This window comes from Chelmon rostratus, chromosome 4, assembly GCF_017976325.1.
Source record: "Chelmon rostratus isolate fCheRos1 chromosome 4, fCheRos1.pri, whole genome shotgun sequence".
Classification (NCBI taxonomy): domain Eukaryota; kingdom Metazoa; phylum Chordata; class Actinopteri; order Chaetodontiformes; family Chaetodontidae; genus Chelmon; species Chelmon rostratus.
In genome coordinates, this window is record NC_055661.1 from 11,452,287 (window position 1) to 11,478,386 (window position 26,100).

General features: G+C 40.4%; 1 protein-coding gene across 7 annotated transcripts in view; it reads left to right on the forward strand.

The window, feature by feature from the left end:
- sgip1a (SH3GL interacting endocytic adaptor 1a) overlaps positions 1-26,100 on the forward strand; it is a 75,087-nt gene that overhangs the window by 35,425 nt on the left and 13,562 nt on the right. For 3 of the 7 annotated variants that reach the window (XM_041934685.1, XM_041934687.1, XM_041934691.1), the window contains 14 exons: positions 8,133-8,196; positions 9,222-9,246; positions 10,046-10,108; positions 10,624-10,684; positions 11,342-11,520; positions 15,795-15,806; positions 17,143-17,164; positions 17,253-17,352; positions 18,966-19,051; positions 20,833-20,913; positions 21,580-21,648; positions 21,847-22,608; positions 23,721-23,842; positions 24,188-24,341. In XM_041934685.1, the coding sequence (XP_041790619.1) occupies positions 8,133-8,196; positions 9,222-9,246; positions 10,046-10,108; positions 10,624-10,684; positions 11,342-11,520; positions 15,795-15,806; positions 17,143-17,164; positions 17,253-17,352; positions 18,966-19,051; positions 20,833-20,913; positions 21,580-21,648; positions 21,847-22,608; positions 23,721-23,842; positions 24,188-24,341 (1,800 nt within the window). Of the gene's footprint in view, positions 1-7,106; positions 7,217-8,132; positions 8,197-9,221; positions 9,247-10,045; positions 10,109-10,623; positions 10,685-11,341; positions 11,521-15,794; positions 15,807-17,142; positions 17,165-17,252; positions 17,353-18,965; positions 19,052-20,832; positions 20,914-21,579; positions 21,649-21,846; positions 22,609-23,720; positions 23,843-24,187; positions 24,342-26,100 lie in introns of those variants that run through there. The other 4 variants (XM_041934688.1, XM_041934686.1, XM_041934690.1 and 1 more) reach the window with 4 other exon arrangements.

Genomic DNA, 26,100 nt, shown 5'->3' on the forward strand with positions numbered 1-26,100 from the left:
TTTCTGGGTACTGTCAGACTAATGTGGATGAAAGAAAAAGGCAGGATGACTACTTTTTTGGTTGTATTTTCCCCTCAGTGGCGTCTGTGGTGATCTGTTTGATAGGAGAACATGACTGAAATAGCTTGGGACTCATCTCTGGAAAGTCGGAGGCTGAGCAGGGGTTTTGACTGTAGTCTGGCAACACCCATATATCCGCTTGTTTTTTTTGGAAACAACTGAAAGGGCTTGTATAAAAAAAACATGCCGCCCATCAACTGTAGGCCACCTTCAAGTTGTAGCTCAGTTAGCGTTGAGATTAGAAGTGTCAAATTCTTTCAGTGTCTATAGATGTAGCAAAGACAACACTATATATGGCAAAAAACATCAACTATGAGTGCTTTAAAAAGAGCCTGAAGCAATGATCCATGCTGATTCTTAAGAGCTTAAAATCACATTTGTGATTTGCTAATGCTTTGAGAGATTTGCTTAAATTTTCACCTCATGTATCTTTAATTGAATCTTGCAAACTGACAGTCAAGCACTGAACACCCAGCTTCATTATGTATCACATTATCTGGCGAGAAATAACCATTCATTGCGATCCATATGGAACAAGAAGACTTCATAGGAAATCAGGGAAATGACAGACTGTGACATGAGCGGGAACACTTTGAGGACCAGCTGGAGGCAGAGAGAGGGCACTTGGTTCCCATATCTGCCTCTCTGATCTATGAAAGTTTTGTGTCAATGAAAGGACAGACTGGTGGAAAATACATCTTCTCCCTGTGTCTTTGTGCTGAAAATCCATGTTAAAAGCCACTTTGTTGGCTCTGCAGCAGGATCACTTGCCTCATAGTCCTTGGTGGATTCTATTTGGAGCCTGGGGATGGGAACCATGAGTGCTAGCTGTTTATGGAGACAGGAGTGAGGGAGGGTGGGTGGAAGAAGAGATGGACAGGCAAGTGCTGCAAATAATCTCACACCAAATACTATAATGTATAGCATTAGTCTGATGTAGTGCTGAAATGATTTGGTGATTATCTTACAATTCTGATATTCAACAATGATAATAGCTAGCAGAAATGCCAAATATTCACTGGTTGCAGCCCAGCTTGCTACTATCAGTTATTGTCATTTTTGATTAATCTGCTAGTTTTTGTCACAATTAAGTGAATATTTGCTTGTTCTATACACGTTTTGCCCAAGTTGATATGTTCATATTGTTTTGACATTTCAGTCAAAACACCCAAATCATTCAGTTTACTGTCAAAGAATACAGCAAATATTCACATTAAAGAAGTTTGAGTTGCTGCATTTTTTTTTAGCATTTTTGCGCAACTTGATTAATTGATAATTACACTAGTTGCTGAATAACTTCTTTTCAACTGACTAATCTGTTTTAAGTCAAAGTCAGATAAAACAGACACTAAAAGCGTCCCCTTTGGCTCTGTAAAACTGTGATGAACATTTTTGCTATTTCTCTGCTTTTGTAGGTTAAATAATTGATTATTTATGCCCTCTGTTCTTTAAATGCGTATCCTTATTTATCTGTCCATTTAATAAATTAAATAAAAAGGGCCGTGTGGAAACAGAGCAAGCACACAGATGGATGCATCAACACTGTCCTGGCATTCTCATACATCTTTTGTTCATCTCTGCACCAACTGCCAGCATGCTGCTGTATAGTTTCTGGCCCTGACCCACTTTCTTTAGCGATGGGTGACGTCACTCGATGAAACATCTTTTTTTTCTCAAAGGGTGCATCCGTGCAGCTATAAAGGCATGTACCACCCAATTCTGTGTGTGTGTGTGTGTGTGTGTGTGTGTGTGTGTGTGTGTGTGTGTGTGTGTGTGTGTGTGTGTGTGTGTGTGTGTGTGTGTGTGTGTGTGTGTGTGTGTGTGTGTGTGTGTGTGTGTGTGTGTGTGTGTGTGCGCGCGCGCGCGCGTTACAGTTGGTAGCTCACAGTGCAGCCACCTGGACAGTACAGTCAAGGCCTAATTTTAGCATCCACAGGCACAAACACAAACTGACACCATCTCTTTGTCTTTCCTCTGCCACACTGACACAGGCTCTTTCACTGAAACACGCAGTCAGGCCGAAGGTGATGGCTGTTGAAGGCTGTTTTTGGAGGCTTTCTCTTATGCCATGCCCCCCTGGCATTCTGTTTATGTTGCCAGGTAATGAGACAGGGGGGACATTCCCATAGACAGCTTCTCTCCTTTTGGCCTCCTCTGTCATATTCTTCCTCTGCCTTTAGGTAGAGGTAGGAAGGTTAGAGAAGAGCTGTCCTGAGACTAGCAGGGAAAATGTAGGTAGGGGAAATTTAATAAATGGCTTTCTTCCTTCCTGTGCTAGTAGACAGACATACTGACCAACAGTGGGAGACTCTAAATGGTTTTATGTGCACTGCCTTGTTTGTGTTGAAACCGGGTTTGTGCAAATGTTGGAGCCTCTGAAATTAGTTGACATCTCTTTATCTTAGAGGTATGTGAAGATTATAATCTTAAAACATGCTGCCTCATATTTAAAGGTTTATTTTGAAACTGCAGCATAGTTGCTACAGAATAGAAGAATATGGTGTTGTCAGCACACTCTGAGTAAATGGTTACATCTAGAGTGTCTCCATTCTCCGGTACACATTTTAGTGTTGAGATCAAATTTTCAGCTCCATGCATGGAATGAAATGGAGGCTGCATTCACATAGCTACACGTCACGTGTCTGCTCATGATAGTTGAGCATTTTCTTTCTGCCTCAGCACCATTGCAGCATTGCGAGGTCATTGTTAGTATATCTGCCAGTCTTGCCCAGCTTTTCTGTCCTCACCTGCGTCGTCCTCCTCCTCTTGCCTCTCAGGGCCAGAAAGATGGATGAGTCACTCCAATGAAAGAGCCTTCTAAACTGTCTGTATGCAATATGCTTGTCTTTCTCTCTGTTTGTCTAGTATATGCTTGCCTGTCTCTCTTGCTGTCTCCTTGTCTGCTTGCTGTTTCTTACAGCCTGTCTGTCTGCAGGTTTTTTATTCTGTCTGCTTGTTTATATGTCTGTCAGCCTTTGTCCTGTTCTACTAATTACTCAGCTCCTTGTCTGCTAACCTGTCTGACTACCTATCAGTGGATCCACATGCTTCTCCTCGTGCTTAGTCAACAGCTTGACTCAGTACCCACAACGACCTGACGCACCGTCTTCACACTACTAATTCTCTCATGTAATTCCTGTACCTGAGCATGCTCTGACACGCATACGACATAGGAGTACTTTATAAACACGTACATGTTTTTTCTTCCACTTTTACAGAGAAATTAAAATTATACAGGTACTGAATTAGAAAATGTGATGCTCAGTTATAATAAAGAAGCACAAATTGAAGAAGTTAATTGAATGTTCTCATATCTAAATTACTATTTATTAGCCATAAACGTCAGAATTTTTAATAAAAACATGCTACTCTTCTGTATCTAAATCTGAATGGTGTACTGTTGTCCTCTCTACTTACTATGCACAGCAGCATAGGTCTCCCATCCAGAGTTTTGAGTGGCCTGGCCTGGTCTGCTCTGCTGTGGCTGGCAGCACAAGCTGTGTGTGTGTGTGAGTCTATGTGTGTGTTTTGTTGGTTGGCCTACAGAGCCCTCTTCATCTCTTCCCCCTTTGGAGCAGCTTGTTAAACAGCCTCTGCTCCGCCTGCCCAGAAGTAGAGCTCTACTTTTAAAAGAAATGTGTTTTAGTGGGTGTGTGCAATAGCAATCATGTGCCAAGTTTGGCAACATGGCCTTAAAATTATGATATTTTAGGACATTTCTGTGATCATGACATTCTTTACAATGTGACAAATTATGGAGTGCAACTTAGCAAAGATTTGTCAATGCTATACTGAGCCAATGTGGTTTGTCTGCTCATAATAGATGTTGAGCTCACTTCACGGGATCGCTTCCTGTCCTTGTACTCATTCAGATGTTTCTGTTTGAGGTGGCGAAACAATTTTGTTGTATTGTCCCCTTTTGTTGTTGCAGTCTTCTTGCACTGCTTACATAGTGCTGTGATTTATTGTACACCTGATCTTTTGTAACCAAATCACTTGCTCACCTTTTTGAAACTGTGGAGCCGGTAGCGATGTTGCTTTAATTTTCAGCCATGTTTGTTGTTGCTGTGCGTAACAGTGTTATGTCATTATGTCAACAAGTCGCTGCACGTCCATCCTCTGTTGAATTGTCTTGAATTTTTTTCTACCCAACATGCAGTGCAAATCAATGGATTCTGATAGTGAAAGCTTGGAGGTATAATTACAGTGTTTCACGATGGTTCTTTTTATTGAAGGCAGTGTTAGTGCCAGCCTCTTCCTGGAGGTTGAAGGGTGGACCTCACAGTTCTGATAATAATACACTGTTTGCTGCTGTAGGTGGTGCTCCCAATGTTGAGTTTTTTTGCTGTTTTTTTTTTTGTGACCCATTCTAAAGTTAGCTTTCCACCTCTCCATACTTATCCTGAACCCTAGACTCTTTTCACAGACCAGATAAATATTGCTTGTAGAATAATTCCACTGTGAATTACTGCTGAATCCCAAAGATACACTATAAGAAGAAATGGCTTTGTGTTTTTTCTCTAGGTGCTTTCCAGAGCTAAGTAGTTGTGTTTTGTGTGTCTCTGGTCAGTGTACTCTTTTTTTTTTTTTTTTTTTTTTTTTTTTGGTTTGCCAGTGTCCTATCCTGTTTGGCTTCATGTCCTTTGGCTTTTCCTAGAATTACATTACTGTGTCTTGAGAAGAGACCGCTAATTATGTTAGCACTTGTGCTAGCATCCCTCTGAACGGAAGCCATTAAGTCATTAAACAGTGTGTGCCGCACACTCTGTTATTTTTGCTCTCTGTTAATTAATCCCTGCCATACATTCATTTATTTTTTCACATCATTGTCATCCAATCAGATTTAGGTCCTGCTGTACTCTAAACATGGATTAGTAAGTAATTTATTGCATTATTTTTAATTACGCTGGTCAGTTGAATTGTGTTTGAATCCAGTTTCAAAGTATCTGCTATGTGGCTTTTGAGCTGTTTGTATACAGAGAGATTTAAATATTAAACCTTGGAATGATCGAAAGAATTTGTTTGCATACTGGCTATTTCAAATTTGCATCATTATTCCCACCTCTGTAGCCAAATAGAGAAGAAAAGAGATGCAGACAAGCAGTCTATGAAAGTGCATCTTAAAAACTGTCATATGGCCAGAAGGCAGATTGCAGGGTCTATGCTGCTCTCTGCTGTTAGCCTATGCCTTATTTCACTAATCTGCCAGTGGATGTTTTTGTTCATTCAATTTTCTCAAAAGCCAAAGAAATCTCATGTAATGCAGAATACAGACTCTCTGTGGCCAGGGTACAGCTGCCATGTGCACACATGCAAACACAAAATACTCTTTCATTAGCACAGCTGTAAACCTGTCAGCTCATGCTTGGGGGCAATGCTGGATTTAAAGGGTAATGGAAACGGACTGAAGCAGAGATAAAGAAGAGGAGCCAATATAGGGGTGAGAAATAAAGGAAGATATTCATTAAAGACATCAACAAGTTGTCAGTGTAAAGAAATGTGATTCTGACAGATTGGATTAAATACAGCTAGCTGAAATTAAAGTTCAGTTTAAAACAGACAAAATTCAGAATGGCGCTTTAAGAGGATGAGATAATCAAGGCCATATTCTGACATTGAAGCAAGTGTGTGCACTCAACTAAAACTAAAGATTTTGCCTCTGAATGGCATCAGGCAAAAAGAAACTATAGAACAGGCATCTCAAACCGGTTCCATAAAGGGCCGCGTGGCTGCAGGTTTTCATTCCAACCCAGGAGGAGCACATCAGGCCAACCAATCAACATCAAGGGATCAATTAGTTATCAGCTGAAGACTGAGATCAGCTGATTAATTGATTCCAGCCTGGTGTGTTCCTCCTTGGTTGGAATGAAAACTTGCAGCCACGCGGCCCTTTATGGAACCGGTTTGAGATGCCTGCTATAGAAGCTATAGCTGTAGTGTTAAAACTTTGTTGGCTTCATAGAACAAACAATTAAAGCTCCCTCCATCTACCATGCTACAGGCTGAGAGAGCACACTGCGTCCTGATACTGAGGCCTCAGACAGATGCCTCACCAAGATCAGAGAGAGGAAGATTGTCAAGCCACAGAAATGAAAGAACCTCTTAAATCTGGTGTCACGGAAATGAAACCTTCAGTCCTTTGGGGGGAAAAGAAAACCTTGATTTCAGTTATGGGCAGGAGGTGCATGTGTGTGTGCAGATGCGTTGAAATTTCCTGTAAAATACAACAGTATGACCAGCCAACAAATACATACTCATAAGCACCTACACAAATGGAATGAGGGTTTAAGCATTCTCCCTACAACAGTATTGTCTTGTAGAATATTGCTTTTGGTCATTCATTGCCTTGCTCAAGCCCCCACAGCTGTTTTCAGTTTCTAATTTCTACTATCACATTTTTTTTCCTCCTTCCCTGAGTGATGACTTTGCTAGCTTTTATACAAACAGGAGCTGCTTCCTAACACCTGATCTCCCAGTGTCCATAAATATTCATAAAGCTCAGTTTCTTAAGGTGTGTGCATGTCTCTGCATTTGGTCTTAAAATGTCCGCCTACCTTTGTGTATACAAGGACAGGCCTTCTTATTTGTGAATGTGCTTTCATTCTGTGCATATGTGAGTGCTTTTCCTTTGCAGTTGGATGTTTATTTGAGCTGTGACGGTGGATGCAAGGTGAAATATGTTAGCAGGATCAGTGAGAGGGTATTTCTGGGTGAGACTTCTCACGGCCAGCAGGCATTTCTGGATCAATTTCCCATTTTGGCTGCAGCCATGCTGATGCAAAGATCAGTGTTGCAAAGAATTGTATGAAAAGCTAGAAGTGGTGGCATTTAATGCTTGAGTGGAGTCACTGGTGTTGAATTTGAGTACGAGATGCAGATCAAGAACAGCATCATGATACCTTACGTGTGTCCGTGCATGTGTGCGGTCATGTGCGTGCAAGCACATGCGTTTGTGTGTGTGTTTTCTTGTGTGTGGTTTGGTGAGGGGTAGCATCAGGTTCCGGCTCTGAAGCTCAGTGTGTATCTGCATGTGGTATGAGGAAGAGATCGGTTGGTCATGACATGATGTGATGAGTTCACAACCAGACAAAGACTAGGAAGAATGAGAGTCATATCAAAAAAGAAATGGAAGGGGACAACTGGGCTTTCATCTGGGGTAAGGATAAGCCAGGAACTTTAGACATTTATTGGTTTGTCATAACTGCATAGTAGAATTGGTAAAATGAAACATGTGAACATGTATTACAGTTGGAATAAACTAGAGATGAGTGGTGATTGAACTTCCTTCTTTTCTGTAAGCTGTTTCTTGTAAACTTATGTTAATTCAGAGTACATCCTGATTTGAGTGTTGTGAAATGTTAAAAGCTCGAACACACAGCATATCTGCAAATCTGTGGCAAAAGCTTGCAGACTTCTGTTTGTTCTTTGCATGCTGCTTTTGTCTAACTGGGGATGGATGTGCATACTGTCCACTTTCTTCACAGGTTAAAAAAAATTCAATAGAATAATTTTTATTGCCAGTCAGTGAGCAGCTTCATTAAAGCAGCTGGAGATCTGATGCCTTGGTCAAAACCGTACTGTCTTGTGTACGGTAGATGTGGAGTGGAAGGATAGTAAGCCTTGTTGAATTCCTTAACTGAGTATTTCCAAGTTAGTCTAGGGAGTCAAAACTGTCTTCTTACAGTGTTCTGTATTTTCAGCCATGTGACTTGCAGTATGTTTGTCCGTCCTCATGGCTCTCAAAACTATTCTTGTTAAATTCTTTCCACACTGATTTTCGCAGTGCTAATCAATTTTCAATCCCAAAATGATGCCTTGAGGATTGCAAGGCTTTCTGTCCATCTGCAATGACCATGAACACATTTTTAGCTCTGAAAGACAGCGTTTGCCTTCACAGTGATGTAGCCAGACGCTCAATAATACATAAAAACGCCACCTTTAATCTTCAGGATGATAGATGTAGGACAGCTGACGCTACCTACCCTTTAACCCACAGGCACCACCTTTTAGTCATGTCTTTGATGTCCGTTCACACAGTATTTCACCCCTTTCCTCTTTATTTTTCTCCTCAGGATTGAAAAAACGTACCAGGAAGGCCTTTGGGATACGGAAGAAAGAGAAGGACAATGACTCTACGTAAGTCCTGATCCTCCTTCCTGGTGTAATTTATGAACATAGAGCACATTAGTCGTTAGTGCAGTGGAGTGGAGAGCTGGCTGAAACCTCTGAATTGGAGTTATTTAAGGAAGAAAATTGATATATGGCAGCAGGTCGTGCATATACAGTTCATTACAGCAGAATGAAAGGATTAGGATAAGTAAGAACAATTATGAGATTATTTTAAATACAGGCCTTGTCAAAGAAATGTGAAACTACTGCGTCCATTAACCATGCACAGCTGAAGGTTCTACCAGTCAATTATGAGCCACAGTGGTATATATTGTGTATTGTATTGTGTAAATGAATCTGGCAGTACAAATCTTATAAGACATGTTATAATGGAGCTACAAAATAATGGGCGTACTTAAAATATTCAAGATTCAAGAGTCTTTATTGTCATTGCACATGTCAATGAAATTTTCATTGCAACCCCCATGTTAGATGGTAAGAAAGATAAGGCTAGAAAGAGTGAATAAAATTAAGATAACTACAATAAAATAAAATAAACCAACATGCAATAAAAAAAAAATATTCGTGAAGCAATTAAAAATATAACAGAATGAAAATATACTTAGGCAATAAAATATACTAAACAATAAACAATAAAATATGGAAGTGAAATTCAGTGCTTATGACATTGAGCTGAAATCATGTAAGAAACTGTATGCAAATACAACGGAGGAAAATAAGACTTAATAGGACAATTAGCTCATTTATGAAGTACTTGATCAGCTTGCAGAATCTTTTGTAAGCATGACAGTTTTCAAGGGGTGTTTAGCCAATTTGTCTTTGTGCATGAGACACTTAGACTTACAGTAAAATGTTTCTGTGCTGTGATGTCTGTGAGAGTGTGATTTGTGAGTGAATGAGTGTGTGCTTATGGTGGTGTGAAAAGGATTTCCTTGAATACCCCTTTTACATTTTTGGCTCAGCTAAATGGCGTACACATGTTACGTGACTTTCATGCTGTCCTTTCTTCTCTCCTCTTTAAATTCTTACAGCGGGTCCCCAGACAGAGATGGGGGTGTAAGTAACAGAAAATATTTAATACATATCAGCCAATTAACGCATTTATATATTAATATTCACTCTACACATGTAGCACTGGAGAAAATCAAGTCTGGTGATTGTGAGTTACATTATTTATTTTCTGTGTTCTTTTTACTTGCCAGGAACCCCAAGAGGTTGAATCGGTACTGAACTCTAGGCTCTAGTCTGCTTTAGTAGACTAACCTCTAGAATAGTTGGTCTAGAACTTAGACTGGTTATAGACATGACAGTTTTACTCATCAGTCAGCTGCCAGTGTTGCTGTTTCAGCCATCTTTTCATTAGCAGGCTCTCTGAGCAGGCTTTGAGAAAAACTGGGAAAAAAGAGAGCGGGATATCCACATGAGTCCTTTGGGGTAGCTTGAAGAGACCTAAATCTTGAAATATTATCCAGCACTGTTGGACTAGTTGAAGCATTCTGGATAATAACAAGAATTATCATCATTATCAGACCATTAGTGAACAAGCAGTTTCATTTTAGTTTCCAGTAAATGGTCTTAAAATTCCAAAAATTGTATTTACTTTGAACACCTTCAGAGTTGCAAATGTGAGGACAAAATCCGGAAACAAATTAGGAACTATGAGAGGAAAATAGGAAACTGTGGGACTCCCATAACATGACATCCAGAGTACACAGGATCAAGGTTTATGGAGCAGAATTAGCTACGCCATAGTTCTGCTGAATAGTAGCTAACATAGAAACCCAATTTAGTGATAGTAAAGAATATACCTTTTCTGTTTGGGGGGATTTTAATCAAAGTGTCCTTCTGTTCTCAGTCTCAGAAGAAGACCAACGGGGCCCCAAATGGCTTCTATGGAGATATTGACTGGGACAGATATGTAAGTAACGGTTTTGCAGATGATTATTATATACTGATTTTGAACAGTGTTTGTCTGCATCAACTTCAAAACGGAAACATTTGTTTTCATTTGCATTGAAGAAGCTTATAGTATTGATTGGCTTTATCATAAAATCAATGTGCTATTGACAAATTTGTGGACAAAGGATGTTAAAAGTCACCAACAATAATAGATCAAGTTGATGGGTTTAACTGTTATCATTTGTAGCATTGTATTGCTTACATTTTACATCCACATTATGATTTTGTCAATATGCATTTGGTCACGTTTCATTAAACAGGGAACTGGAAGTCTCAGTATAATATATTGTCAGAATATGTCGATGGGAAATCACTTAACTCAGTTAACCTACAGTACCCTTTGAACAGACTGCTGCTTCTGTGTTCTGTGATTTTCACATACAACTAGTATCACAGTAGTGTGTTACTGTGATACTGATAGTATCTTACAAACATTTAAAAGGATTTTTACTGAGTCGCTCTTATGTGTTTCAGAACTCCCCTGAGGTGGATGATGAGGGCTACAGCATCAGACCTGATGAGTCAGAAGAGGGAGATATCCTCAGCACTGCTCGATTTGGCATTTGACAGAATTAATTTGTCTTATTTTATCCCTGCCAAGTTACATTTGCTCACTAAAAATGGATTGCTTCCATTGTTAGTACGGGATTTGTTAAATTGGTGCATACTGATCAGTTTGTGTAGTAAATCTCATTCACATGGCACCGTTTGTCATCCCCTCTCAAATTCTGCTGACACTGCCAAATCAGTACAAACAGATTTGTATCAAATCAAATATCCTCGTGGTTTACAGAGAAATCCACACACAAAAAAGACCTGACATACAATAATGTTGATGTGCGTCCACTGCCTAACAAGGTATAAAAACATCTAATTAACAATGATCTAAATAAAGGTAGTAAGGCCCAAACATATCACTGCTATAGAAGAATGAGTCACTGATGCACCAGACATGAACAGCAAGGTGCAAATAAGTGTTATTATTATAATTAGTGTTATTATATAAGAAAAGCCTCAGAACCTCTTTGTGAAGCGTGGAAATATCATTCTAATCAATACATTGATTCCTCAGCAGTGGTGGAAGGTGTCCCAGGATATTTCTTCAAGTACTTTACTTAAGTACAAATTTTAGTTATTTGAACATTACTTAAGTATTTTCAAGGGAGCTTTGCTTTCCTTGACGCTGCTCTACAGCCTACAACCAAAAAGTCCCACTTCTTTTCCTCTGATGAGTCAGAGGGGGAGGAGGACCACAGGAAAAAATTCAAAATAAAGATCAAGCCGCTGCCGGCCGATTGCGTGTCATCAGTGCCCTCGGTCGACGAGCTCAAAGCCTCCATAGGCAACATAGCCCTGTCCCCGTCTCCTCTGGTGAGTAGCCCTGCCCTCTCACTGCGGGCTTTCATTTACAGACACCTGTGTATTCGTGTTCAGATCATTACAATGTGCATAAAGTGAATCACTCCTATTTCTAATCTTCATCATCTTAAACTGCCATTAAACATGTACGCTTATATATATAATTATGTGCATTCTACGTGCCCTGCGTGTGTGTTGTTCATATTTTGTCTGTCATATGTGCTTGTTTCAGCTTTAATATGCTGATCATTTTTTCCCCACCGAGATACTGCATGATGTTGGTGGTGCTAGTGTCTACTGAGCTATTATGTCTCTTCACATCGACTTAATCCTGCTGCTTTGTTTCACCTATTGATGGGAACTGTAAATGGGTCACTGCTTCACTTGTCTTGGGTCTCTACATGACAGCACAACTCGTTTGTTTTAATGAGCCAGCATGCAACAGTGCGTAATGTCTCTGGTTTGAACCCTTGTCTGAAATCGCAGTCCATGTCCCTAGTTTGAATTCCACATAGTTCATTTGTGATGCTTGTGATACTTGGTCAGTGCTGTTAGTGACCTCAGTGTTCTCATGTCTAGTCCAGTGTCATTTAACACAGGGCAAATGTCCCGCCACAACTGAAACCATCTGCTGACATGCCACCGCCAAGTAGCAGGGTGTGAGGCCCTTGTTTGAAGTGATGCAGCTCAGCTGATGAGTTTGATTTCAAGCACACATCCCCTTTTGAAAGGCTACAGTTAGCAGTGAGACCCTGCCTTTTTAGTTTCCACCAATAATTTCTATGTTCTTCAGTGGGGACAGTTAGCTTGGGTGTCTTCCATGAATAATTCAGGTAGGAAAGTGGCCACAATGAGTCTGTGTGTCAGTACAGTGAGATTGCTTGTGGTCATTTGAGCTTCGGGACTCAATAATTTAATCTAGCCTCTGTGTGTTCACCCGCTGGCTCTGTCAACCTGATCAGGTGTGAACGTCTTTCCATTGCTGATAATGGTTGTGTGCACATGCATAGCAGAAGGGAGACATTTTGAGCTTTGTTTTTTGTTTTTTTTTCTCACAATATGACACTGAAGTGACTAGTCGATCAACAGAAAACCAAGATTATGATGTTGACTTTTGATTAAGACAAAATCAACTAGCGCTGCAAAGTTTGCTAGTTCCGGCTTATTAAGTTTGGGAATAAGTTGCTTTTCTCAGTTTTTTTCGTTTTTTTTAGACTGTTTAGACAAAACAGGCACTTTGAAGACATCATCTTGCGATGGGAATTTGTCAGTATTTCGTAACATTTTATGGAGTAAATGTCAACAGAGTAATTGATATTGAAAATAAATTTTAGTTGCAGCCCTCTTAATGATGTTTCATAATTTGTTTTGGGGCTGTTATGCATTGTAGTGTTATAGGTATAATAGGTACATAGGTATAATTCTGGTTTGTGTCTTTTCTTGTTTTTTTTCTTAGACCAGTTTTCCATTTTACCGAATATCTTCTTGAAATTCATATAATGCAGCCCAGTCACCTGAATATTAAGCAAGATTATGACATTGGAATTACTCGCCTGTAGATTTTGAAACTGCCACCTCCACATCTACCAGTTCAAATTAGCATCACGTTTGCTTACGCAGAGCTTTTCCCCTCACACATAAATTACATGAGTCACACAGTCACTCCCAGTCCCTGGCAACTCTGGGTAACCTTGGCTATGGCCTGACAATAAAATGGTCTGATGAAAAGAGAAAGAGGGGCCAAACGTTAGTAGGCCTCAAAGAGCAAACACTGCTTCTTCCCATTTCTTTCTAGTTCTTCCTTTTCCTTGAACTGATCCAGTAAAACCTTAGCCTCAGACAAGAACATTTATGGCCTGCTCTTATTTTCAAAAACAAGAGTACCTCCTGACTACAGCCCACAGCCATTTGAATTTCATTGAGATTCCCTTGACTAATAACTGAGACTCAGTATTCCAATGTTCTCACTCTTGATGCCCTGTTTTCTACATGTAAATATGACATTGCATTTGCAAAACCTTGACCGGCCCTTAGCCCAGCTGTGAAAAACTTGAAACACATACCAAGTGTGATACATTCCTACATTTTGAGTGCTGTATTAAGCAGACCGCATGAGCTTAATGTCTGTGGTAATATTTGGCATACGCTGCATGAATTATTCATATGTACACAAGCTTGTGAGAGGGGCATGATGATGCAGGTTAACAGCTTCTTTCACATAAAACCTTAGCTGGTACTCAGTGCTCACATCATGTTAGGAGGAGTGGTGTGTGGGTGGAGGGATGAAGGATTGACTGAATGCAGTGAAAAGCCATAGTACTCCACCAGCTTTTTCTGTCTGTATTATTAATTGCAGTTGATGTAGATGACTGCCTACACTATGGACAGATGCTTTTCTTTGCTTTGCCAATGTTAGTGTGCCTTCCCCTATAGTCTTCTAACTATTCCACCCCTCTCCTCATTTTATGTCTCTTTGATCTTTTGTTCCTTTGCTGCCTCTAATGATGCCAACCTCTGTAGAGGAGTCCGGTAAGCCTTTGCTTTGCATGCTGTTGTGTTTATATCTTTTTCTTGACTGTTACATTAACATTTTCATCCCTGTTAATACTTGCAGCTTGCTTATAAATGTGCTTATAAAATCTGCTCTGTGTTGCAAGGTAAAGCAACATATTAAGTGTATAATAACTAATGACTTTATTATTGGCTGTCCATTTATAGCAGTGCAAGTGGCCAATGTTATGTGTTTTTTCTTCTGATGTGGTCTTATACATAGGCAGATTATGGTGTGTGCATGTGTGTGACTTTTCAGCATTTTTATGGCACATGTTGATTTGTTTGCGTCGATACTTGGAGTACAAGAGCGCTGTCTTTTTAGTTCTTTCCGCTGACTAAGACGTCTTAAATCTGATTTTAATTGGTTCTGGAGTCTTGAGCCTTCAGTTCTCAGTCCAAATAGCAAGACTGTAGAGGAGGCAAGGAAAAGCTCAGGGATGGAGTTAAAATGTTAGAAACCAAAAAAGGTCTTACATTACATATGATTTCTTCCTTGCCTTATTGTCTACAAGCATCTTATGTTTTTATCTTATTTTTATGATGAAGTCTTTTATGATGAAAGTCTATTTCATGATGTGTGCCATGAGTGTAGCCAGCTACCATTCAGTCCAGTCTACACAGAGAGTTCCCCGAGGCGAAGTCAGTCACTTTACAGCCCAGCTGACTCTGTCCAGACATCAAATGTGTCATTACTCTAGAACCAAAAGCAAACATGCAATATTGAATTTCATAAATGGAACAAAAGAAGCTGTTCATCTGATTTCAAGTACATCAAACAATTGTTGTTAGTGGTCCGTTTTAAATCAACATCGACATGTCTGTACAACACTGTGTGTTAAAGGTCAAGTTAATCCCTGACACAGGCTAAAAGGCCTCAGTGTGTGACGCTGAACACTTGCTGTTGTTCTTCCTGTTTACTTGCAGCAGGGAGACAATGATTGGTCATGGCAAACAGTGTTGCACTGTGTCCTGCACCAATTTACCCAATGAAATGATTCCCTTCCACTAGCATGCCCCACCCCCTTGTTGCATCACTTTAATCACTCATGGCTCACTGCACAACTGGAACAAGCACAAGAGTGAGGGATGTAGGGGAGAGATGGTTGATCCGAGGTGGATGTGACGCAGGCAGATGGACAGATTTCAGCATAAATTTAAGAGACCAGATAGGAGATTACAAGGTGGAATGAAAAGAAGCTAATATTATATTTTGTCAAATATATGGATGCTGATGGAGACAGTTGAAGAATTAAAAAAGAGGGGAGGAAGAGAGGGAAGTGATTTAAGCAGCTCCACACATATTTTTGGTGATGTACAATCACAGCAGGTTCACAGATGACATTAGAGTTTCAGGCAAATGTCCTCATTCATCTTCAGGCCTTTAGTGGGTAGACTTTGTTTTTTGTCACCATCAACAAGCATTAACACAAACATACAGAGTAGTTTGGGTATGCTCTCCTCAGCTGTCTCCTAATGCCCTCTTGCCTTAGTATCTAGGACTATTCACACTTCTGCTCAAAATTCCTTAAACCACAAAAGGCGACATAAGCGATTTCTCACAAATCTAAGACACGTGCACATAACCCTCTTTATGGACATGGTACCATCCTCATCCCTAAATCTACCCCAACCAGTCCAACATTCTTCTTGTCCTGATGCATATAATGTCTGCTTTACTGATTTGTCACTTTCTGACCAGGTATCTCTTCTCTCTTCCTTTTTGCTGATCACAGAGACGAAGCCCGGTAAGTGTCCTTTTCTTTTGTCTCCCTGGGGTCAGGCCAAAAATTTGTCACATGCTTCTTGTACCCTTGTGCTCCTCATCTTGTCCTTTGAGTCGGTTGAGTAAGACACAAAATACATAGATTCAGCACTGAGGCAAGGCACAAAACTGTATTTTTTTTTCTAGTTTCTCCAGATCACTAGTGTACTTGTTTCTCCAGATCACTAGTGTACTTGTTTTTTGTCTTGAATGGCTCCATGCTTGGTCTCTGTAGAGGGAGAAAATTTGCACTTTTGACAGCTGGGCCCTTTTGATGTCTTACTTCAGCCACTCCCCGCCGTCATGTCTTCTCATCTCATGTGCTTCTGTCTCTCGCCCGCCCCTCCCCTCCCTCCCTCTCTCTCTCCTTATCTGCTCTCTGCCTTTCTTTGCCTCTTGCGCCCCTCTCGTGCTGAATTCACACGTGCGCTCGCACACACACGGGTGTTTAAGATCACAGCCGAAGAGCGCTGCTGCCTTTCCAACAACAAAACTCACTTCTCTTTTAACTTTCTTACGCAACTTTATCAGCCTCACACCGTTTCTGGTACCAAGGGCTTCTTGGCTTCAAAGGCATGTTGTGAAAGCTTTCCCGTATTTCCACTGCAGGCAGTAGTGGTTCACCAAGTTGCCATTTTCTAACCTGATACTAACAATGTTATTGTCATTGAATTTTTGAGTTATTTATTATAGAAACTTTCCCCCTTAAACTGTACCCCTAATATGATTTTCATTTGCTGCAGAGGATTTGTTTGGACTCTCTGTGCCATATCATATCAGTGAATGGGCAGTGTTTAATGAATCAATTACAAAACACAAGAGATGTCATTGACATTGCCATCAAAGTGACCTCTATCATGCATGCCAGCACTAGCCAATCCAATTTTCACCTGCAGGATTTGCAGTTTTTATGAAAATGCACTATAGTTACACAAGGAAGAATTTCGATAATACTCCGACGACTGTCGGAGTGACCTGGTGGTCTAGGGTTCGAGGACCAACAGCTTGTAGGTCTCAGACTAAGTCAACCTGAAGCTGAGGTTCACCCTCTGACCTTTACCAGTGTTGAGCCTCCATCATTGTTCTTGGTGTATTATTATCAAAAGAACTGCCCCTACATTGATATTTTTATGTTTTTCTGTGTATTTTCAACTGTTGTACATAGAGGGGGTTCTGTAGGGTGCTGATTTTAGAAGAGTCATAGACAAATATTAAAACTGATCAAATATTGTACTTAATAATGACTCTTTGCTGTTGACATTTTTAAGTTTTATGCTTTTGGGTTTTTACATTTTACTGTCATATTTTTTATGTTCCAGGGTTTGAAAAGGAACACATCCAGTAAGTATCAGTCTTGTTAAACCTTAGGCCAGGCTTACTTTTGATGGTGATTTGTAGATGTGGTAAACAGATTTAATTATGGCTCCAGGTGAGGAGATTGCCAGACCGAGACGTGTCGTCCCGACTGTACCCACTGTGGCCCCTACACCAGTCCCAGCACCACAAGCCCCAGTACCACAAGCCCCCAGGTATGTGCCTCACTGTGTATGTGTCACTGCTGTGTATGGCATTGTGCTGCATTTACTGTGTTCTGTGTGTTTACATGTTTGCATTCCTGAAGTGCCTGGACAAGACACTCTTTTCTCCCTTTTACTGTTCACTAGCATTAAAAGACAAAAATTTATTTTCTATGAATCACTTTTCACTTTCAGTATTTTTTATATTCTTACTCAGATGTCACCAGCGTCCAACGCCACCGCTTTTGTTGTCTGACTAAAACCTCTTCTGCATATGACTCAAGGCTTTCTAACATCTGCTACAGCTGTCTGGCTTTGTGTCATTGAGCAGGAACCCTAACTGGGATGTGGAGTTACTTTAGTATGAACTGAAATGTTAATAACAGCAATAAATTTTAATATATCCAAAGACCATGTTTCTTGAGCTGAACCTGTTATGTTGTGCATTTAACATAATGGCTGGTAAATACTACAAGACTTTTGCACAACCTTTGCCTTTGCTCTAAAACCTAAGAAGTTAGATACACATATGTTAATTTTGCTTGAGGGTCACCTGAGGCTTGAGTTAATCTGTAGAGTCGTCACTGTGTTTATCTATCCGACAACACTGTGATGCTCTGTGTGCTGTGGGAATTTAAACACATAATTTTGTATGAATGCTTGTATTCATAGTTATTCCTCTTTTTGTTGTTTGTTTGAATGCTAGTTTTTAGTGTTTGTTCTGTTGGGTGTGTCTGTTATCTGTTCAGTGCAATTAGCCATGATACAGATACGCCCTAGTCAGGAGAGGATATTCCTCTCTCCACAGCTAAAAATGGCAACCACTGTTTAAATAACTTGTAACTGTGCATGTCACTCCTCCGTCATGCACATGCTTCCTTTTGCTTTCTTCTGTCAAAAGACACATGACAAAAGTAAAGACAAACTTTCACCATCTCTATTCCACCCGACAACACAAACAACAAGGCTACACAAGTGCAATTTTCATTCATTCTGTTGATATTTGTTTTCACATCAGTGATTGGTTTAACAACGTGTCAGTCTCCTGCAATAGTTGTTTTTGTTCACTTTACATTAGATATCCTGCCTCCAGAGTCCATGCTATTTTGAGCTCAGCATAATCCTTATAATTTACATATCTTGCTAACTTTTGAATTAATAACTATTGGATTCCTGTTAGCTTGTGCCATAGCAGTTGCTAATCTTCCAATCTTCCAACAAATGCAAATGAAAATATTAATGCCATTCTGAAACAGTGCCTTGCTGAATGAGACGAAGTGGGTAATAGTAATGCACATCACTAAATCAACATATAGCAAAAAATAATCAATTACATCAGTAAATGGTTCAGAGTTCCCCATATAATGAGAACAAAGAGTTTGCCAAGCACAGACAGTTGACAACGAGTAATTACAGCAATGCAGCTACATAAACAGGCAGCCAATCCGTAAAATTCATAAAAACTAAGACCACATCTGCATTTGTTTCTTAAAAGTGTTGCAACTTTCTGATTCTCAAGTAATGTTTGATAACTTGTTCTATTCATATGTACGGTGTAGCTGTTTCCTAAAATGACAGAACTGTTGTCACATAGCTTCCTTCATATTGGCCTTTTTTCCTTGCAGCAGTCAACAAACACCAGTCTCTGAAGACACCACAGCCTTATTTGGGCCTCCTCTGGAAACAACCTTTGGAGAACCGAAAACTGAAGGTAACACTCCTCCCTGTATGTTTGCCACTCTGTGTTTCTGTCTTACCATGGCTTTGTGTCTCTACTGACTATTAGAATATGTTTGTGTTGATGGTTGTTGCCACTGTTGTTGTTTCATTGTAATGTGAGCAACACAATGAAAGATGCTTTCTGAACACACGTACAGTATTGTTATTACACTTATTGTCTCTTTAAGGCTGCCAGCTAAGCCCTGCTTGGCTGGCATACCAGATACTCTCTCTCTTTCTCTCTCTCCTCCGCCCCCTCCCTCTCACCTATTTCTCTGACATCATTATTCTTCCCTCAGGCTCACTGTGCAGTAGTGGGTTCACTTCATCTGTCTTTGATAAGGTCAAAGTTGAAATTGGCACTGAGAGGTCATGTTCATGTGTACAGAGCAGCCAGTTAATATTCAGATTCTGCTGTCACCCACTCTTATCCAATCCAGCAGGACTTATTGGTCCGGGCTGTGGGAGAGCTCTTAGCTGTTACGTAACTGCCATGTCAGGCATAGCTAACATCAACTTGACACAAATTCCATTTACGTACATTAATTCAGACAAATAAAACAGCTCTCTGTGACACTGGCAACTTTTTTACTTTCTTACTCATTATGGTTTTATCTTCACAAGATCCTGCATAAGCAGCGTATTCAAGTGTATTAGGTACATGGAGCTCAAATGAATTCAATCTAGTACAACAATCCTGCAATAAATCTGTTTTCAAGAGGTCAGATTTATTGCGATTTTGATTATGGAGAATGTAGTTTGTGGTGCTGTTGAACTGCGTTGCATTATACAGAGATGTGTTTCTGTGTAGCCCAACCACATTGATATAAATGGGATGGACAAAATAAAAAAGCCTGTCCATGTAACAAAATACAATTCAACAGCACCACAGACAACCTCTCTAAACCATTATCACCCTTGCGTTTATTGCTTGACTGTTTTATTAGCCTGCTTTTGTTGTAGCTAGGTGTACCTACTCCCACTAGAGTGTATGTAATGTAAATTATTTGGAAATATATTTAAGAAACAGATCAAATAATCTCATGATGTTTTTGCTAAATCCAGTAAATGAAATGCATGAAGTGAAGAAACTTTGTGCAAATGTCCTGTAAATCCAGTATTTTCATAAAGCATTCTTACAACATTTTGGCTAGAAATGTTATAGTTAGACTGAACTACCTTGGTGATAGCCTCTCTTCCATGTAATTGATCTCTAATATATTGTCATATTGCCTAACCTAGTGAAGTGGGTTTGATATCACCTGATTTGTTGTTGAAACAAGTGTATAGGTTAGTATTAAGATAGCTCTATTGTTGCCAGGCTGATGGTAATGGAAGTTTAGTATTCATATCATATATGTTGAAGACTTAAAATGATAAGGCTATACTATGGCACACAAAAATAAACAAGTGGTCACAGGTCACAAGTGGACTTGTGATAGATTTGTGGAACTGCAGCTGGCTTGTACTCATGTCTTAAGATGTCTGCATTTTGTGCGGAGCCCTGTATTCTGCTATCATAGTGGCACTGAAGTTCTGTTGGCAAGGAAAATACATTCTAGGTGTTCTAGTGTTACAACACATCCTGACTGCAGTGTGCCGCCGAGGCTGGAAATCTGTTTTCTCTAATGAAAGATTTTATTGACATAATGATCTGTGTTGTTTCACCTCTTATACCTATTGCCTTTTTAAGGCCAAAATAATTAAAAACCAAAAAGGTGTTTTGGTTGTAACGCCCCTGACTTGGCCTGTTCTGTCCCCTCCTGAACTTAGTGGTTCTCTCTGAGTCCGATGCTTGGGCAACTCCTCTGTCTGAGCCCGAGTCATCTTCGACAAGATCCTTCCCCACAGGAAGTAAGTTTCATAATCCCCTGCATATTGTGCCGCACGTCCTCTTCTCCCTGGAACAGCTGCACAGCTCCATCAGCTCACCTCATGAACCCCTTCATCATCCGACTAACAAACAGACCTGCAAGCTGACCCGATCAAACAGTTGTGTGGCAGTAACACTCTGCTTCTCACATTAAAGAGCCAGCCGTGAATGGTTTCATTTCATCAGCCATTTTACCACCAGATGATTCAGTGTTGGTTGTAGTATATTACCTGGCAGAGTTCAATACCTGTCTGCCATACTGTATGAACCCCTTCTCCCTCACTGTGTCCTTGTTGCATTTGGCATGGTGGTGACTGAATGTACTGTGCTGCATGGTTTATGATTTGTGGGACAATCACGTGTCTTCAAGTTGTTGTGGCTGTGTTTGGCAGGTCGGTTGGTATCTGGCATGTATGGATCCAAACTTTCAATACTTTTTTACAATCATTTGTGTGTTATGGGCTAAACCATGAAACAATACTCCAGTATTTGTCTGCATTGTATGCAGCCCACCATAAGTTGCAGTGATGTGAAAAGTTTATTTGTTATATACAAACATTGCCTGATTGACAGTCATTGATGTTGGTTAGGCAGTAATCTGTAGTTACCTATTGGAACTCATTGTTGCACTGGTAATTTTATTGCAGCTCCACCTCCGCTTCCACCCAAGAATGTCCCAACCTCCCCCCCTTCGACTGGCCCTGCCTCTGCAGATGGTAAGAAGTATTCTTATCTACAATATTTCTGGCTCTTGTTATATTCCAACATCACCTCGACATGAAACAACTTTTTAGATTTGAACTCAGCAACTTTATGTCTCTTACGTTCTTAGTCCATCATGTTTTATGTATTTTGTAATTATACTGAGGACCTCTGCAAACACATCCTTTGATTGGTCACCGGTTGTTTTTCAGATGTGTCAACAGAAGCAAACGGCTCCACCAGGAAGCCCTCAATAGCTGATCTGGACAACATTTTTGGACCAGAACAGGCTCCCCCTGCTGGCGAGGATACAGGTGACAAGTGGGTCTGCTTCAGTGAAGAATCTGCTGACCGGCCACCTCTGCCAGAGGAACCGGCTCCTCCACTACCAGCCTCCCCGCCTCCACCTGAATCTCCTGCCCCACCCTTACCTACATCACCACCTCCTCCAGAAGACCCTGCGCCACCTCTCCCTACCTCCCTTTCCCCAAAAGAAGATTGTGTGCCCCCTCTACCAACCTCCCCACCTCCCACAGAGGGGCCTGCTGCACCTCCTGTCACCTCAGGTCCTCTGTCACCTGAGGACCAAAACTCTCTCACAATCGCCACCTCTCCACCCCCTGCACCACCAAAGGATCTTGCGTCTCCGCCTGCTTCCTCTCCCCCTCCTCTTGAGTCACTCACCAGCGTTCCACCAGCCCCTGCTCCCAAAGCAAGAACCCCTCCAACTGTGACTCCGCCTGCTGAGGAACCTGCATCACGCTCCGTCCCTCCACCTCTTGTCCTGTCTCAAGAGGAGCAGCCCAAGAACACAGAAGCCACCCAACCCAAAGAGGACACGTGTGAAACTGTCACCTCACCCAATGATGCTAGCCAGGGGAGCCGAAGTACGCCTCCCCCACCTCCTCCCCCGACATACCGGGCAGTGGTGTCGTCACCAGGTCCCACATCTGGAGCTGGTGATACAAATAGTGGTGAGTACTCCATGATTCTAGGTTGGATATGGTTTATAGAGGACAGGGTTTTTTATTAGAGCTTGGTTTAGTGGAAAACACTTGCTGCCTCACATCTAGATAATAACCACCATGTTCAGAGGACAATGATTAAGTGTTCACACAAACAGAATAATGAAAACAAAGAGACAGCTTCCTGGTCATCATAGCAGTCAGATGACTAGTAATCACACTAGCATCCATTGTTTTGACTGCAGTTGAGAAGGGATTGTATTTCCAGCATTGCACTGTCTCTAAATTTCCTTTTAGCTGATTGCACCATCTTTGTTGTTAAACTTGCACAAACTGATCCCTGATTCTGCATTTTTTTATCCCTGGAAAAGAGGTCATGTTTTGGCCCGGTTGGACTTGCACCACCATTCTGCTTCACTTTGAGAGAACATTTTCATTTTTAGTGCACATACAGTGTCTTCTGTAAGAGATGTCAACAAGTCCGGTCAGTATTAAAAGTGTGAACATTTCAACTGTAACTTTTCTATTAAATTTTAATGAGCCAGGGACCCAAACACAGAATACATAACTACGTGAAGAAATAGTCTCAATACAAGAGAGAACACTGATCAAATCAGTAGTTTTCAAAAGAAAGTGTGTGACTAATAGCTGAGTACAGACTGTAACATGCCAATGGTTTTTAGAAATCATTTTGTCTGGTTGCAGCTTTCAGAAAATCCTCATTGTCAGTGGACACACATACCCAAAGCAGCTGAAATAGGAGGTTGTCTGTTCTTAATCCTCTATAGAGGTGTCCATGATGGAAGTGAAAACCCAATTTCTAGGACTGTGAAACAATAAGAAGAAAACTTGGGCTTTGTCTTTTTTGGGAAATTCAAACTTAAGATTGCGAAAGTAGAACTAATGTTTACATATACACATACCTTTTTTATAGTAAAATAATATGCTCTTCAGTTGCACGGTATGCAAGAGTGTATATATTCCTAAAACAAAACCTAAAACATCCTGCATCTATTCTGCATTTGTACTGTAGCCATTTCCACACTGTTAAGCGTCCAAAAAAAAATAGTGGAGTTTTATAAAGTAATCCCTAAATGTTTCTGCTCTTCTATGCTCTGCAGGCTCCTCCTCTCCAGTGCGACCAACCACTCCTTCATCAGTCAACCCCACCCCACCACCACCTCCGCCTCGCCCTCCTTCACGACCCAAACTTCCTCCAGGAAAACCCACCATAGGAGATGCAGTAAGTCTTGCAGTTTCTCATAATTGAGATCATTGTGTTTTTTGGTACTTTGCTAACTTAGCTTTAGTACTGGCTTACCAATATCAGACTGTATCACTGTTACTGTTCTGGTCAGTTAATACTTCAGGAACTCAGTCACTGCAACAGAGCCTCTTACGACTCTACAACTTCCTTCTTGTGAAATTAACTTTGATGAAAGTTTTCCAGGTGTAACGAAGTCCCTCACAAACACACCTTAAGCTTATTACTGGAAACAACTTTTAATTGTTGTGTTCTCCAAAGACATAACAAGCGATCTTATTTCGCTCTAAATCTGTCTGCATCTGTCTCTTTTTACGTTTTCAGAATCGTCCATTCAGCCCACCGGTCCACTCTGCCAGCCCCCCTCCCATTGCCCCATTGGCACGGGCAGAGAGCACCTCCTCCATCTCCTCCACCAACTCCCTGAGTGCTGCCACCACCCCCACCGTCGGTAAAGAGCTCTCCGTGTCCGTGTCAGGTGTGTGCTCCCTCAGCAATCACTGAGCCTTGCAGCTGTCATCTGACAGCTTTGGTCACTGCAGTGACAGCTGAATTTATCTGTTCATGTCTAATATTAAAAGTTCTTTATTGATTTTATGCACTGGCCCTGTCCTTCCTTGAGCTCAGAGTTTGTGTGGAATGAGTCAGTTGTGTGTTTATTTATTCATTTTTAAATTTATTCTTTATTATTTTTTCAGTTTCCTGCAATGATGTTCCACTAAATAATGAATATTATTAATACAGTGCTAAAATCTGTTGTGACATCTAATTATCATGCATCCTTAAAACCCATGCATGTAAGCTATGACTATGTGGAGATAGATTGGAGCAAATTCATAAAATATGACATTTGTGTCTTGATTTCTACTCATTTAAAGTAAGAAGTAATTACTCCTAAAGATCATTTTGTTACAATGAATTCTTAAAATGCACATAATATTGTGTCTGGTTTAGGCTAACACACACACACACACGCAGAATCATATTTACACTCTCACACACGTGTGCTGTAAGAGTGGGAGGTGAGAATGTGAAGCAGGGTGTTTTTAATTTTAAAGCACAAACAAGCCTTCCTTTAATGAATTAATGGCACAGCACACTCCTTGATTTAACTTTAGAGTCAGTGTTGAAGGACCTTACGGTGCGGAGTTGTGAGTGGATAATAACAAATCTCAGCAGCTGAGTCATAATAGATTTAAAAAATACACACTCTGGGGGCAGCAGCAGCAGTTACATAAAAACAGAATATAGTCCCTGGTTGGATGTTGCTTTTTTAAACAGATTGCAGGGATAAACAATAAAAAAAATTGCTTCACCACATTCAGACTGCAACATGAAAAAATATTATTACTGTGTGGAGATTTCACTGAAGTCTCATTATCTCCAAATGTGTCCATTATTTATTCATTTTGGTTATGCCGATAGAGGACTTGACAGTAATGAAAAAATCACATACACAGTTTTAATCAGAAACTGCCCCATTCCAGTTCTAGTGCTTTTTAATTTTGACACTTTTATTATTTATAATTTAATTTTTGTGTGCATGACAGCACTTTTTGCATTTTTATTTTAAATATTTTTCCTTGGTTTGATTTGCTTTCTGTTTTTTTGTTTTGCTGTTTGTTTGTCTCTTTATTTTTCCTTTGGATTGTCAGAAGACGATGCTTATGTAGACAAACTGCCCACCTTTGAGAGACACTTTGATTCATTTGCAGGTATAGTAACAATCCCCTCATAGAGAGGAAAGGGGACGGGTTGGGAAAGTGGTTTGAGGAGTGTTTTCAATCTGTTTGATGCTCTTTACCCAGAGTGCACTTGACACAGAAGGGTAAAGGCCATCACTGAGTGTTTTTTAGCTTTCTCGATTCATGTCAGTCAGAAAGTGTAGGTATTGGGACAGTGACTCTTTTTGGGTTGTTTGTCACACATTCTGGCACAATTTCACAAAGCGTTTAAGTCCAATGTCTGTCTGTCTTTTCAAATGAAATACATCTCAAATTATGAAATGTATAAAAAGGCCATATCTGTGTCGTTATCCTAATACCTACTTATTTGACAAGTCTGCGCCAGGTTTTTTTCATAGATGTAGGGACATACCACACGTTCATTTTTTTCTTTTCAAATGTGGCAGCATTTTTCATTGAACTTGTCATTTTTCTTCATTGTTTTGGTCTTACCAACTCATACCCACACATTCTCTCTCTCTCTCTCTCTCTCTCTCTCTCTCTCTCTCTCTC